At 38.7% G+C, this 15,073-nt stretch overlaps 2 protein-coding genes and 1 long non-coding RNA gene across 4 annotated transcripts in view; 1 reads left to right on the top strand and 2 right to left on the bottom strand.

The window, feature by feature from the left end:
- Positions 1-30: 30 nt before the first annotated feature.
- marveld2l (MARVEL domain containing 2-like) lies at positions 31-5,677 on the bottom strand. The gene is made up of 6 exons (XM_088312009.1): positions 5,537-5,677; positions 4,104-5,142; positions 2,125-2,324; positions 1,869-2,040; positions 949-999; positions 31-859 (listed from the first exon to the last, which is right to left on the bottom strand). Exons 2-6 carry the CDS (start codon positions 5,115-5,117, stop codon positions 746-748), a joined length of 1,551 nt encoding a protein of 516 aa, XP_088168135.1. The 5' UTR covers positions 5,118-5,142; positions 5,537-5,677; the 3' UTR covers positions 31-745.
- Positions 1,463-15,073, top strand: part of LOC148326201 (uncharacterized) — a 57,685-nt gene continuing 44,074 nt past the window's right edge. The window contains exons 1-2 of one of the 2 annotated variants that reach the window (XR_015846235.1): positions 1,463-1,568; positions 2,023-2,214. This is a non-coding gene — a long non-coding RNA (uncharacterized LOC148326201). Of the gene's footprint in view, positions 1,599-2,022; positions 2,215-15,073 lie in introns of both variants that reach the window. The other variant, XR_015846236.1, reaches the window with a different exon arrangement.
- kcnn1a (potassium intermediate/small conductance calcium-activated channel, subfamily N, member 1a) overlaps positions 14,318-15,073 on the bottom strand; it is a 49,886-nt gene continuing 49,130 nt past the window's right edge. The window contains exon 9 of the mRNA XM_088312005.1: positions 14,318-14,848. Coding sequence (XP_088168131.1) covers positions 14,543-14,848 — 306 coding nt within the window. The 3' untranslated portion in view covers positions 14,318-14,542. The remainder of the gene's footprint in view (positions 14,849-15,073) is intronic.

Below are 15,073 nucleotides of genomic sequence, written 5' to 3' on the forward strand. Positions count from 1 at the left end.
AATTCCTGCTCTTTAATGAGTAACGAACCATTCACCTTATTCAGATCTTTTTAATGAACACATATACAAACACACACACACACACACACACACACACACACACAGGCATGCACGCACACGCGCACACCGCAATTCACCCACATAAGAATCAATCAAGAACATCTTAAAAGTAGAAATTAAATTTCACTCTTTAAATTGAACTACTAAAATAGACTAACCTTTCTACAATATTCAAATTTATTGGGCTACACCTGTACGCTGCAAGTAAAGGTGATGCGGTAAACCATTCTATTCTGTTGTTGCGTTATAAAAGTAACACGAGTTTCTTTACAATCCAAATAAAGTTATGAATTCACTCCAATTTTGCTCACCTGTCATATAAAAAGTCCAGGAAGACCAGACAAGCGTTTGATATTGCGAAGTATGACTGAAATCAACAAGTTATAATGTACTGTGCATTCTCAACATGCAACGTCCATAAATTAAACCAAATGTTCTACATTTCGTGTCAGTTTGTAGTAATCGGTTTATTTCCCGAATAAATTAACATTTAATTTCATTGACTCCCCAAGCAAAAAAAAAAAAGCAAAAACTGAGCATCTTCATATGGTCGTCAAGGCCAAAAAGCAGTAGTGCAAATAATACATATCACAATGGTAGAGAAATAAAGCAACATTCTGTACATTCTCGTGTAATTACAATTCAAAAGTCATGACGTGAATATGTAATATAAAAAAAAAACGTGTTATTTGTTCCCTCCAGTTGTGTCTTGGTCAAACGCACGGATTCTGTTTTTTATGTGACTCAGTTTGGCTTTCAAGTAGTCGCAACGTTGCTTCTTCTCCAAAAAAGCAGGATCCTGTCACAGAAAGTTAAAACCTCAATGGACAAAATCATAAACTGCTCACAAAACACGACTGCAGTGCCGACATGATCATCATCACTTACGCTCTTTTTCTGCTCATACTGCTTCACGATGTTTTCAATCCTGTCTGGGTCCTGGAAGAATAATATCAACAAATGGTTTGAAAGCTACTTGAAGAACTAATGCATCGTTATTGCTAATAGTCTATATAATTATTTTGTGTAGTGTATATATATATATATATATATATATATATATATATATATATATGGTGTACTATGATCTCACATTAATGGTGGATTTAAATTTTTTTTATCATGGACCCAGTATTTTATCCCTAGACTCGGACGTTAGAACTTTACTTTTTTTCGTCTAATTAAGTTTCTTTTGCCACTTACAGTACATTTGCGAAACAGTAAACAACACTCCACTGTGTTCCATGATCGTTCTACCGTTAGTTCGTTTTTTATTTATTAATTTTATTTTTGCACCGTTAATAAGTCTATTGCGGGCTAGCGCTTGTAAATATCAAGGTGTAATTATCCCTTTTGACCGTTAGATGGCGCCACACCTTTTTCAATTGTAGACGATTTCAATTTGAAAGAAGAACAAAGAGGAAATACTTCAGCATAGTTTAAATTGAAAAAACATTGAACGTCATCAGCTGTAATCCTGCTTTTTAGGACTACAAAAATCAACACATGTGGGTTGATTTTTGAATGCACATCTTTGGGTATGAATATTGATGTATATCGTGTCCTGATAAGTTTAATTGGAAAAATTTGCTTATTGTAAACAGAATGATTGGTACACTATGACACGATGTAATATTTTGATGTTAGCCATTGCTCTTGCTCTATGTCAATATATGTTTAAAAGCTATAATTAAATGCCATTAATGCTATAAAAAGATGACCATAGAGAATTTTAATGGGGTATTACCATATCACGGATTTCCCAAATGGCATTGGTGTTGCCTGACATAGGTCACTGCATTTCCTACCTCTCTGCTTTTTCCATCGGTGATGAGTCGTGCCATGACAGCATCCAGCTCACCGAACTTACTCAGGGTGGCACTGATGTCTTTGTAAAGCTCTTTGTACTCCTGATACTGGTCATTGAACACAGCTTTGTATTTTTCCCTTTCTTCCATGCAGCTGATCTCCGGGTACTTCCTGCGGAGACAGATCTGATCGTTAAGTTGTCACACGGACTCTCGAATGGCCATTCATGCAGATGTCTCCAAATTGTGGGCTCACATGACATAGTCTGCAATGATGTGCACTTGGGGGAGGCACGCAGGCGCCGCGGCTTTGTCCTGACAGGCGGATCTCCTCTGGATGTCCAAGGTGAGCGTGTGATGCTTGTTATGACCTTTGTTGACTTTCATAGTCTTGAATGAAATATGTTTGGCTTTTGGTGAGGCCAGGAGGTTGGAGCGAGGGCTCTTCCCTGCATTCTGAAGATATAAAAGTATTTTGTTTGCCAGAATCTGAACATGCATTAATCATCAAAAGTGATAAAAGCTTATGAATGAAATGTTGGGATGAAACTAAAGATGCAATTTCACTTTTTAACTTCTCGAAACTTTTGGATGCACATGTTCATCTGTACAGTGTTTTACTACAATTTGTCCTCTTCTAAACCTTCCGGTGACTCTTCCAGTCCCTCTGTTGCAACCCGAAAATGGATGAAATAACTAAAACTAAAATTGCACAAATGTTAATGAAGTAAAATGAAAATGAAAGTGCTTTTGAAAAAATTATAACAAACTGCATCTACATTTTATGTCTCCAGAACGCACTAGAACAGTAAATGATCCGTCATTTATGGCCATATGGAACAATTGGGAAACAGTTTATTATTATTATTTTTTTTTAATTATATATTTCTTACGCTATACTTACTGTGACCCCGGTAAAATAAAAACTAAAACCAATACTGAAACTCATAAAACCTAAATTAAAAGACAGCATTAAAAATAATAAAACTCATAACAAACATACTCTAATTACAACAAAATTTCATTTAAAAAACAAAATTCCAAATTAAATAAAAATTAACTACAATGACAAATCCAAATCTTTTAGAACTCTGTGATGACGCGATAAACTCTGTCGCCGCTTTTCTCTGGGCTCATTCTTCCTGATGACGCAGCGCTGTCAGTTTCACGTCACATGCATGATAATTGAACTAGTTGGTTAACGGCACTTTGTACATGTTTCCATATTAAAGAGAACTGAGAACGGGCATTACATTTAATTAAAACAATCCCACTAAATTATTGTGAGGGCAAAATCACTCAAACTGCCATAAATCGTCTTCACATGTGACTGCAGAATTTACGCCACCTTGTCTATTTGTGTCACATATTGAATACACTAAAGCAAGTATGCGGTCAATTAAATTACGTTGAAGTGTTCGCCAGCAAAAAAAAAAAAAAAAAAAAAAAAAGCTGATACACCAATACCAAATAAAAGCAAACTCACTGCAGATTCTCTTGACTGACGTTAAATTACATCCGATTTGCTCTCCCCTCCTTTTGTTGTGTGGCCGATGTTGGCTTGTGTACTTTCATTAGCGGGATTGCTAATGTCACTGATTATAAATCTGCTGCTTGATTAAGAAAAAAATATTAGAAAGAAAAACTAATTAAAATAACTTGGCGGACCCTTTTTGGTGATGTGATGCACGAGTGGCATTTATAACTTTTGGATTTGCTGAGTGTGACATTTAAAAAAAAAAAAAGAAAAAAAGGCATCAAAGCTTGTTCATAAATTTACGACTGTTTAAAGCTGACGAGCATGCTAGCCTTTGTGATATTTGTGACCGTGGACTTATATGCAGGTTGCGAGGTTCTTGGAGTTTACAAAAACCAAGAAAATTTCGTAAAATATGAAAAAAATGTTTTTTTTTTAACGAAATAAAATGGAAATAATAATGCTTTTATTAAAAAATAAATAAAATCAAACTAATTGAAACTTTATCCTACATTTATAAAAAAATAATAAAAACTTCAGTGTTCTGACATTTTTTTTTAATGCAAATACAGATTCAGAAAGTAAACCCTGCCACAGTCTGACTTTCGCCACCGATGCTTCTACTCAACTGGCAGGTAAACAAACTCTTGAGCCGGAGCACGTGCGGCTAAAAACAAACTATGACATGGTTTACTTTCTGAATCTGGATTTGAGCCGATTGGCGGATTTGCATTTTAGCTGTCGGAAGTGTTCCTCACCATCGCCTCAAAGTCCATCCTCTCTCTCCGTCTGGCCTCATGCCGCCACATCTTCAGACTGACGAGAAAACTTCCCAGGTACATGGTCATGTTGATGAAGATAAAAGCCGTTCCCGCCATCTGGCCCCCTTCGACCCGACACAGCCCACCCAAGATGGGATTGATACCGACGGTCATGTAGCACAGCCCCCCGCGGTTCAAGTCGTTTACGTAGACTATGGCCGCCGCCATGTAGAGTAGGAACAGTGTGATGTTGATCAAAGCCTCCGTCAGTGGCCACCAGGGGGCATCGAGGAGGATGGTGCGATAATACATAGTCATTCCCAACACCAGGAGGATCACTGTCAAGACCCAACACACTCCTGCCACCGACACAACAAAGGGAGTCATCGGTCCGTTGTAGCTGTACCCCGACAGGCCCAGTCCGTTGTTGTAGACGCCATTATACAACCCGTATGTGTTGGACCATTCGCTGTCTTTGTGGATGTAGCCGATGACACAAGCCACGACCATCGCCCCGAATAAAAGCTCAATGCCTGCCAGAAGTCGGAGCAGACCTGGCCATGACTTCAAGTAAGAATACTTCTGGTTGTAAACCTCCAATTTCTCAGCGTAGTACTCCGCGGGATGGATGCTCGTCAGTAGAGAATCATCATTTGAGCTTTGGTTGGTTTCTTTTGAAAAAGGCTTTTCCGGGGTTTCGTCCCATTTCCTGCGCTCCAGAAAGGGACTTACAGGAGGGCTCACCCTGGTACCATTCGGGAGGATCTTGATCTGACCACTTGTGGCTTCAGAGTCATCCGTTCTGTCGCTTCCCCTCTTCCACTTCATATTTCCCCATGAATTGGGGATGATTGATTTCAGCTTACTCAAACTCCCTTTTGTGTGGTTATCGTCCGTTTGTACATACGGTGGCGCCGAGGTTGTGCTGCTTGTGGAGTCATCATCACCTGTGCTGCTTTCTGGTGTGGGTGTGTGAATCACCCACACGGGCACTCCAGTGGGCTTCTGCATAGTGTGGGCTAATTTTGGTGATTCACTGAAAAAAATAAAAAAAAGGTTAAACAAAATAAGCAGAGAGAGAGAGAGAGAGAGAGAGAGAGCTAGAGAGAGAGAGAGAGAGCTAGAGAGAGAGAGAGAGAGCTAGAGAGAGAGAGAGAGAGCTAGAGAGAGAGAGAGAGAGAGAGAGAGAGAGCTAGAGAGAGAGAGAGAGAGAGCTAGAGAGAGAGAGAGAGAGCTAGAGAGAGAGAGAGAGCTAGAGAGAGAGAGAGAGAGAGAGAGGAGAGAGAAGAGAGAGAGAGCTAGAGAGAGATGAACTTTTGTCCCTCATAAAACTGGCTAACTGACAAACAAAACAGCAACAAAGCACAACGTTGCTAATTTAAAAATGTCACTTTCCCCGCCAATGGAAACGAGCTGAGCTCCAGACTTACCTTCAGGCCGTCTTCATGTCCTATTGCTCCACTCGTGTACTGGAGGTGTTTCGTTTCTGCCCTGGAAATGATACGGACAACAAAATGGCTACTCTGCCCACCGGGCCCTCAAGGCCCAGTCGTTCTCAATCTCTCTCAAGTGACTCACTGTCGGCGTTTGATATCGGCTCAAACACACAAGCGCGCACACACAGAGGGCGAGTAGGTGGGAGGTGAAGCTTAAATATTAAACTTGAACTGCTTGTGCTGACTGGCGCAAGTACATTAATCTGTGTGAAAGAGAGAGATTTTTGGATCCACTGATTTTTTTCTTTTCTTTTTTGCTTTGACTAGCAACATTCCGACAAGCAAAATTCAGATCAGCCGTGTTACCGCCGTGTCACACACGGAAATCGATGTAAACGGATCAAGTCGGAGTTCATTCTTCTATTTCGCAGAGTCTTCGCGATTGTTTTTACACTTTTATTAAAGTAAATTATCAATGTTTTGTTGCATTCTTTGAGCTTAGTTTTCAGCACCCTAGAATTACTTTAAAAAACATTTTAAATGTAATTATTATTTTTTAAAAGTAAAATAATAGTTTTTTGATTATTTTTTTTCGATAACACCAACAATACCATAAATAAACCATTTTATGTATCTATCAATTCAACATTTGGCAAACAGTTGATTAAATACAAATAAATAATATTATTATTACTGAGTTTAAAACCTCATTTAAGAGATACCTGGCTCATATGTCTGTTTTAAGAGTAATTTTACAAAAGTTTGCCACTAGTGCCTCAAGCTGTGTGTGTATTCAAATATTTTGGAATGATTCATTTTTGTTGCAACTCTACAATTCGCCACTAGAGGGAAGCAGACTCCTTGGTTTTCTTCTTACATTCCCCCTGCAAACCGCTTGCCCTGCTCATCCTCTAGTTTCCCCTTTCTCATTTTTTGGTCAGTCGTCATGTTTTTTTTTTTCTCATGTTATTATACCTTGCCCTTCATTACATTGCTTCAGCTGAGTTGGGAATCCCAACAGGGGAGTCCGTTTCCCAACTATATCGGATTTAATCTTTCAATTTAAAATATTCACGACATGTCGAATAGAAAGGAACCTAACCAAATTGAATTTAATTCAATTTACCTCACAAGCCTAACCCATATTAAAAAATAAATGGCATTAATTTTAATATACATATATATATATATATATATATATATATATTATTGAATACTTGTCTTTGTTTAAAAAATATAAATGGGAAGAGGACCATATAAAAAAAATTTATATTATAAAGCAATTGCAATATTGAGGGGAAGAAATTGCAATTGTATTACTTGAACCATTGAAGGAATGATTCCAGCTGTATAATGTGGCATCCCTCTGTAAATGCAGCGTTGATTTTCATGTAGAGACAGCTCAGGGCAAGGACATCTGGAGTGACCCCCATCTCCATTCTCCACCCACACAAACACGCACACACACTCACGCGCGCACACACTTACAGGCACTCAGCAGTACTGGTGACCAATAGGGTAGCGGAAACACATAACACAGCCCACTTCCTCAAGTGAATAGATTCCCACCAGTGGCCCTGCCTTGCCCAGGGCTACCGCATCTGCTGCCGCATTGCCACTCCACAGCACAAGTTGTCATAAGTAATATGCACATGGATGTAATAGTCATGCAGACGGAGGCCATAGAAGATAACCGTGAGGAAATAAATGTGACCATTTGTACGTCTCATATGTTCAAACCTTGAAACAAATATTTATGCTGTGCTTTTACGTGAGGACTATTTATTCAATGTTTTATATTTTTATTAGAAATTGCTCACAGTATAACCTTCAAACTAAAAAGTCACGATAAAGTAGTGCTATCTTGACATAAGAGTTTAGTTCTTAACTTTTTTTTAAAAAACAATTCAAACTATAATTTCCCATTAAAATGGATGTAAATATTTTTTTTCTATCTGTTAAGAGTTGAAAATGTAATCTAATTAATGAGTGGCAATGTAATTAATTAATTGTGATAATCATGTAAAATGAAATGTATTTTATTGGACGAACGAAACAAAGACATTGATGTCACTATTTTTAGCTCTAAAAAAATAAAAATGCATTTAATTACAGCTCACTACTTAACAGTAGAAAAATGATTCCTGGCCTGAGCTAATTAGATCAATCTTAGGGCATTTTATCAAAGGTTGGGTGTCGATTTGAAAAATGTTTATAAAAAGGAAAAAAAAAATCTCACAGTATGTATCAAATTATATTTTATCAGAAAGATACCACCGCTATGTATTCCACAATCACAAACAAGCTTCCCAGTCTGCTCATCAAAATAGTTAAAAACCAGACCTTCAAAATAAAAGCACGGCAGTATAACAACAGTTTTGCCACGCTTAATTGGTTCTATGTTATTATTTATTTATTTTTTTTTAGCAGTTGCACTCAAAATATTTAGGCCTTGATTTGTGGCTGTAAAATAATCCCAAGAAAGTGTGACAAAACCACCATTATAACTGCATGCTTTTAATTTGAATGAATGCAATAATGTCCATTTGAACAACAAGCCAGCAAAAAAAAATGTTGACGGTCTTTTCTGCATTTTCCACATTGTGATAGCACCGTGCACACTCGGGATTGTCTCCACATATTGCTATTTCCAGTCCTGACACATGGCTTGAGGCTTTAAGGCAAGAAAAGCTTCCTTTCTTCCTTCCCCAGTAAAATGAAGATACCGTACAGCCGCCACCTCATTTGTCTCCGTTCACTCCGCTTTCTTTCTTGACCAAAGAGAAATGACACGGGCAGAAATGGAACGGCAAAGAGAGAAATAACAACGGAAGCTGAAATAAATGACACTCAAAAAAAAAAACATTGAGTGGAATGAACAGGCCCTCCACCCCCTCTCTGCACCTCGAGCTCAATGTGCATTAGAGAGAGAAAAAAAAAAAAAACGGCTGGCAAGCTAGATCAATACTTGTATTTTCTCGGATTTCTCAAGTGTGCAGCAAAGCCCGTTTGCTGCCGGTGATAGGCAGGGCGTGAAGCATTATTCAGCTCCGTGCTGTTTGTCCGTGCACGGGCAAACGGGGAGAAGAAAAGCGCGGGCATAGATTTAATAAATGGCTTGCCCTGCCTGCCGCAAAGCTGTCCCTAAAGGACCTTTGGACAACCTGGGATGATCCTCACACTGCAACAGGGTTCCGCCCCCATTGTCTCCCAAGTGGGAGGGTTAAATACAGCATTCTGCACTTATTTTTTTTTTCTCCTCATATACAGTGTGACACCTTCGCACCAGAATTAGGCGGACCAAATTGTAGGTTTCACGGAAATCAGGCAACGAGCCAACAAAAAAGGCTTCAGTATTGAACCCTTTAAGTAATGGATTTAGACTGACAATAAAAAAAAAAAAAAATTATATATATATATATATATATTTATATATATTTATATATATATATATATATATATATATATTTATATATATTTATATATATATATATATATTTATATATATATATATTTATATATATATATATAAATATATATATATATATAATATTATTATTTATTTTTATTTATTTATTTTTTATTTATTTATTTTCATTTATTTATTTATTTTATAATTATTATTATTATTTATTAAATATTTTGTGAGGCTATGGCATTATAAAGAGGTGGATTTGGTTGCTTAAGGTGCGAAATCCACCTCCCACCATTACGTCTAACTAAATGCTGAAAACAATAAATCATGCAATTGCACCCTCACGGGATGCGCAGACCTTTGGGGTTGTGCAACAACATGGACGGGGGGTGACTGACTCAGCCACTCTGCTGGGATATCGGACTGGTGCCAGCTCCCTCCTGATTTGGCTGTAATTAACCACGCTTGAGCCCTGTTTGTACATGTAGACATGAATCGAGGCTTGTTATTCGACTGTGTGCGTGTGCGACGTGGTTCACCTTGGACCGGGGCCTCGGCAGCTGTCTGACCTCTGATACGACGGTCGTGTTTATATCAATATAAGCTCCCTGCAAACGGGTTTAACAACAGAACCGCATCGGCACTGCAATTTGTGTTGGAACAACTTTAACATGTAAATTATTGTTATTTATGGCCAGAGTCAAGAAAGAAAAACAATTAGTTTTGCAAAATCTTATTTCTCTGTTGTAAAATGTGGGGAAGCCAATTTTCACAACAGCAAAACTGAAAATATTTTCTTGAATTGACCAATTGGATTGCGGTTTTTATGTACATTTTATTTTAACCTGTATGTGGCCTGGCCCACGTTAATGCCCACCCTCCATTTTTACTGGAAAACTGCCAAGGAACTATGTTGAAGTGACGGGAGGAGCTTCATTTCCAAAGCCTTGTCTGATAGCTTTGCTGCCACCTTGTGGCCTCTTATAAGCAGTTATTAAAAACGCCAAAGTGCCACAAACTCTGATCCCAAAACACTTACGCATTACTCTTAAACATAATAATAACATGAAAAAAAAATAGATATATATATATAAGAAATCCACCGGAAGACATAACTCCGACTAACAACCCAGACTAAATTGAGCTCCTCCCTAACATATAAAAAAAAGAGAAGCGATTGATGAGAAAGTATCAATGGGGAAAGTCTTTAATGATGTGACCTTGGTGTCTCTCCTTGCTCGGGCAGTTGACCTGCAAAATGAAAAGTCAGCAAAGTGCATACAGAGAACACGTTCAACTCATTTGCCATCAATTGAACGTCAACGTATTCCTGCGCTACCACGTACGTTATGCGTCGTGAGGCAATGCGCACAGAACACTAGATGGGTTACATTTCATTTTCGGCAAGTGTTATTGTTCAATAGAGGTGTGTTCATTTCCTCTCAGGGCGATAAAAGACCGCCATCTCTTATCTAATACCATCACAATACCAATACAAGCCCCTGACTTTTAATATAAAATGTTTGGTGTCTTCAAGAGGAGAAAATTGGCCAGGTATTTAATTCTGAAATAGTGATTTGGCCGGGCTTTGTTAGTCAAACACTCGATATAAAAAGTCTACACACCCCTGTTCAAATGCCAGTTTTTTTTTTTTTTATGAGATAAACAAATGAGACCAAGACAAATCATTTCCAATATTGTTAAACAAGGTGATGTGGTTGCATAAGTGTGCACACCCTCTTATCAATGGGGATGTAGTGTGTTCAACATGAACCAATCACGTCCAAACTCCTGCTTGAGGGGAGACACCACACGCCTACCGCCATTAAAGTGCTTCTGAACCCCCAATAAAGTTCAGCTGTTCATTTTGGTCATCACAAATTACTACAGCGACAGTCATGGTCCGCGGAAAGCTTACTCGGAGGGATGTTAATTTTCAAAGGCATCTGTCAGTTGAAATTTGGCACAACAATGATATTATCGTCCTGTCCTTGGTTGACGAAAGGAAGCTGTTATCATCACTGAACATCAACAGTGAAGTGTCTGCAGGAATTTATGTACAAGTGACAACAATCTGCCATCTTCCTCATATGTCGCGCTACGGAGTATAGCAAGATGTAAGAAAAAAAGAACACTTGAAATCGTCCGATCTCATGTAGAAAAATGTGTTATGGTCCAATGCAACCAAAGTTGAACTTTTGAGCCATAAACCTTAGGCTGCTGCTAGAGAGCAAAATGTCCAGGAAAAGCCTACTAGAACACCAGAGCTTCATTCTGGGGCTAATACGGTGCTAGGTGAGTGCTGACATCCTTTAACATGAGTTTGAATGTCATTGCGTAATTCTGAACACTGTCCCATTCCGCTTTTAAGAGGGTGTGTACACTTATGCAACCACATGATCATTTTATAACAAGGTTAGGTCACATCAATGATGGAAAATATTTTGAAATGATGTAGTTATTGAAAACATTTGAGCAGGAGTGTATATCGTTTTTATGAATATCGTTGAATGTTTATTTATGTATTTTTTTAATATCCGTATCTGTTGCTCAATCAATTGAAATATTGTAGAAAACTTTATTTCAGTGGTTCAATTGAAAAAGGGGAAAGTATTTTCTGATGTAGCTAATGAATCTTTGTGCGTTTTCATTCATTTTATTGAAATTAATTTTTGTTAAAATGCACTTATATCCGAGTAAAATGAAACTTTCATTTTTCTTTTCTTTAGTTAGGGTTTTTTTTTTTTTTTTGTATTAGTCATTTCAAATCGTCCCTCTTCCGCTACACAGATTATGAATCACGTCTCATACCTGCAAGATTTCCCTCCGGTGTGGCGACACCATCAGCGCATCCTACCTTGTGTCACCAAATATTACCCACTCACAAAGCACGACCTGAGGGTTCCCCTGCTCTTGCACTTTTACCCTTTTTTTTTTTTTTTAGAGTTGAGGTCTTTGCTGCGGGCCATTTTCCGAAGCCGGTCGCATTCTTAATGATGACAGATGACAAACACGAGGCTAAACCTCACAACGTAATAAGGAGATTGAACCATGAGACATGAACAGGCATCAAGCTGCCTGCCATTAGCCGTCCTAAGTAATTGCATGACATTGATTGAAAAGGGAGGCCGTAATGACGGGGCGGATTCTTTGATATGGAATGGGGCAGAGGAGTGTCGCAGTGTACAAGATGGGGCTCGAGGTGGACGCGGGAAGAGTCATGCTTTGTCAATTCAAGCTGAAAGGGGGGGGAGGGAAAAAAATAAAAGCTAATGTTCGTATTTAATTCAGGCGCACTCATAGAGGAGTGAATTTTGCGATCCTGTGAAAAATACACAGGTTCAATTTTGTATTATTTTTTTTTTAATTTTCTCGTTAATAGGATGTCTGTAACCTCATTCACGAAAAAAGAAAAATCCGAAATAAAATGGACATTTTTTCAAAGTACAGCAACGATAAGTGGTTTGCAGTAGGGCGGAACGATTAATCGAATTCAAATCGAAGTAGAATGTAAAATAATAATAATAATAATAATAAAAAAAAAAATAACCGCTGCTGAAATTATTTTATTTATTAGATTCTTAACAGCATCTGTTCTCATTTTTTTATTTTGCAAATTTTGAATGATTTTAAAAAAAATGGGTGTGTGACTAAGTCAAAGCCTGCTTGATTTATGTGATTGATTTAAAAACGTTCCAAAATGTTTTGGGGCATATTACTTGACTAATTTCCTCATGTTGATTTCATATTCAATGGGGAATGCTTTCTAGAGCTTTGACATGGCTGTGTGGTTGCTAGGCAACCAGCAAGCCTCCCAATACTTGAGTGAGCTTTCTGGAGACGGATGGAGTCATACTTACAGTCTTAAAACATGACGGTTGTTAACCCATTAAAAAAAGTTAAATCATGATTCTCTGAACCTCTCGGCTTAATTGTGTCATTGGTGTCAATGTGCTCAGAAAAAACAGTGCATGCGTTTATTTAATTAATTTTTTTAGTTTTTTTTTTTTGCCTTGAAATTGCAGAGGGACCAATCGAATCGTTCGTACCCGTCAAAGTTTCTTCAGCACTTTTATTTGCGTCCTTTCAGAACTGTTTTCCTTTGCTTTGTGTTTTTAAACAGGGAATGCAATACAGAATCACATTTAGTGCAACTCTCTAGGTGATATGAAAAGGACGTTTCTGTCGGGGGGAAAAACAAACCAAAAAAAAAAAAAAGTTGACAAAAAAAAAAACAATCAAGTAGTGGACATAATAAAAAAAAAAAATCCAAATCGTCTCGTCAGCAAGCCATCCAAGGAACATTCCCGTTCAACTGTCATTTTTTTGCACGGAACCATGCAAAGGGGACAAGGTGTTTTTTTTTTATTTCTCTCTCTCTCGTTCTCACTTGAAACCAGCCGCCCTCAAGACATGCCATTATCTGGAGAGCACAGGGAGCTCTAATTAGTGGTGCTGAGGAAAGTCCGCCGTTGTGGATGGGTGTGCAGCATCGAGCTAAAAGTGAATTCATTTTCATACAAACGCACGTTTCAACACACTTTCGCTCGCTCTCGGGAACATTCTCCTTTTTCTTTTTTTTTTTTTTTTTTTTGGGGTGTTTTTCCCACGGTGTTAGTAGAAACAGAAAAGGGGAGAAAAAAAAAGGGTTCTGAAAACAAGGTTGCTCAATGGGAGGCCGTGTGATGCGTCATTTTTTTTTTTTTGAAGACGTTTTGATATTTCGGAGAGGAATGTATCTGAAAAGGGAATGCAATGCTGTAGTCAAGACCGTTAACATCGTAAAAAAGCTCTGAAATTAGTAATTAAATAACCCTCTACTATTTATACATTCAGGCACTGAAAAATCACATGTCAATATGTAACTAAAAAAGATAGTCGCTCTCATTTTCCCTTGGTAAGAACAAGGAAGCTGAAACCTTGAAGTTGGCAATTGTGTAAATTTTTTCCTACCCAGTAGTAATGCCATAGCCCCGCCCCCCTTTTTGCTCCCCACTTTAGTGCAGTCTCATCACGCTTGACCTCCAGTCAAGCGCGTTTGGGCCTTCCCCGACAGCTTTTGCCCTCACCCACGGGAAAGAATCCACGACACCAGTCTTCTGAAAGGGAAAAGCAAAGTTTTTGTCTCACCCTCCTCACCGAAATACCAGGTTAAGGACTCTCCGGTGTGATAGCCAGCTCTCACCCCAGCGACCCTTGACCTCAAGTCAATTTTTAAGGGCTTTTACAAAAAAAGCTAACTTGGAACAGCCATACAATGGCTAAAACATAAACCATATCTCTACTTTATCTCGGTTTATCAGTCTTTTTTCTTTTGTTTCCTTTTTTGTTTTTCAGATGCATTTGTATTTTTTTCGGGATTTCTTTTTTTTTTTGTATTTTTTTTTTTTTACATTTTTTTTTTTTTTTTTTTTTGCTCCGATCCAGTCCTGCGCTGAAACACTCAGTCACGGCGGGAGAGAAATTGGTTTTTGGATTTAATTGGTGAGGGTGGTCAGGATATGGACTCAACTTCAGTCCAGCGATGGACTATTTGAGGGGGACAAGAACCAAGTGATGAGAAGATAAAGGTGCTTCTTTTTCGGTTATCCACTATCGGAGGAGGTGTGTGGCGCGGTGGACGGCGAGCGCCGCCTGCGGGTGGTGGACGTCCAGGAGCGCTCGGAGCGTTCGGAGCGCTCCGAGGCTAGCGAGGCGGGCCGGAAGCGGTGAACAAAGCCGTCCAGGAAGTCCTGCTGCTGCTGGGTTATGGCTTGGGAGATGAGGCAGGGGAGCGCCTGCAAGCTGCCCGTCACCGAGTCCAGCTTGTCCTCCAATGTGCCGATTCGCTTGTCCAGCTCCTCGCTGCGCTCCTGGAGTTCCGATACCAGGTCGTACATAACATTCTGCGTCTAAGCGGAGACACACGGGGGAAAAATGGGGTTTAATAATTGGACGCTTTGAAACGCAAACGCTGGCCAGTGCCAAATTATAAAGCCACGTCTATTATCTGTAGGGCTGGGTTTAAAAAAAATCGATTTTAATCGATTTTCCTTTTCATTGCATTTGCATGACTTCACGATAGAAATGAAAAAAAAATAAATAAAATGGTGGACGCAGTGAAGTCAACGGCAACA

Source organism: Idiotropiscis lumnitzeri, chromosome 12 (assembly GCF_059441095.1).
Source record: "Idiotropiscis lumnitzeri isolate Australia: NSW breed Sydney's pygmy pipehorse chromosome 12, RoL_Ilum_1.0, whole genome shotgun sequence".
NCBI classification, from domain to species: domain Eukaryota; kingdom Metazoa; phylum Chordata; class Actinopteri; order Syngnathiformes; family Syngnathidae; genus Idiotropiscis; species Idiotropiscis lumnitzeri.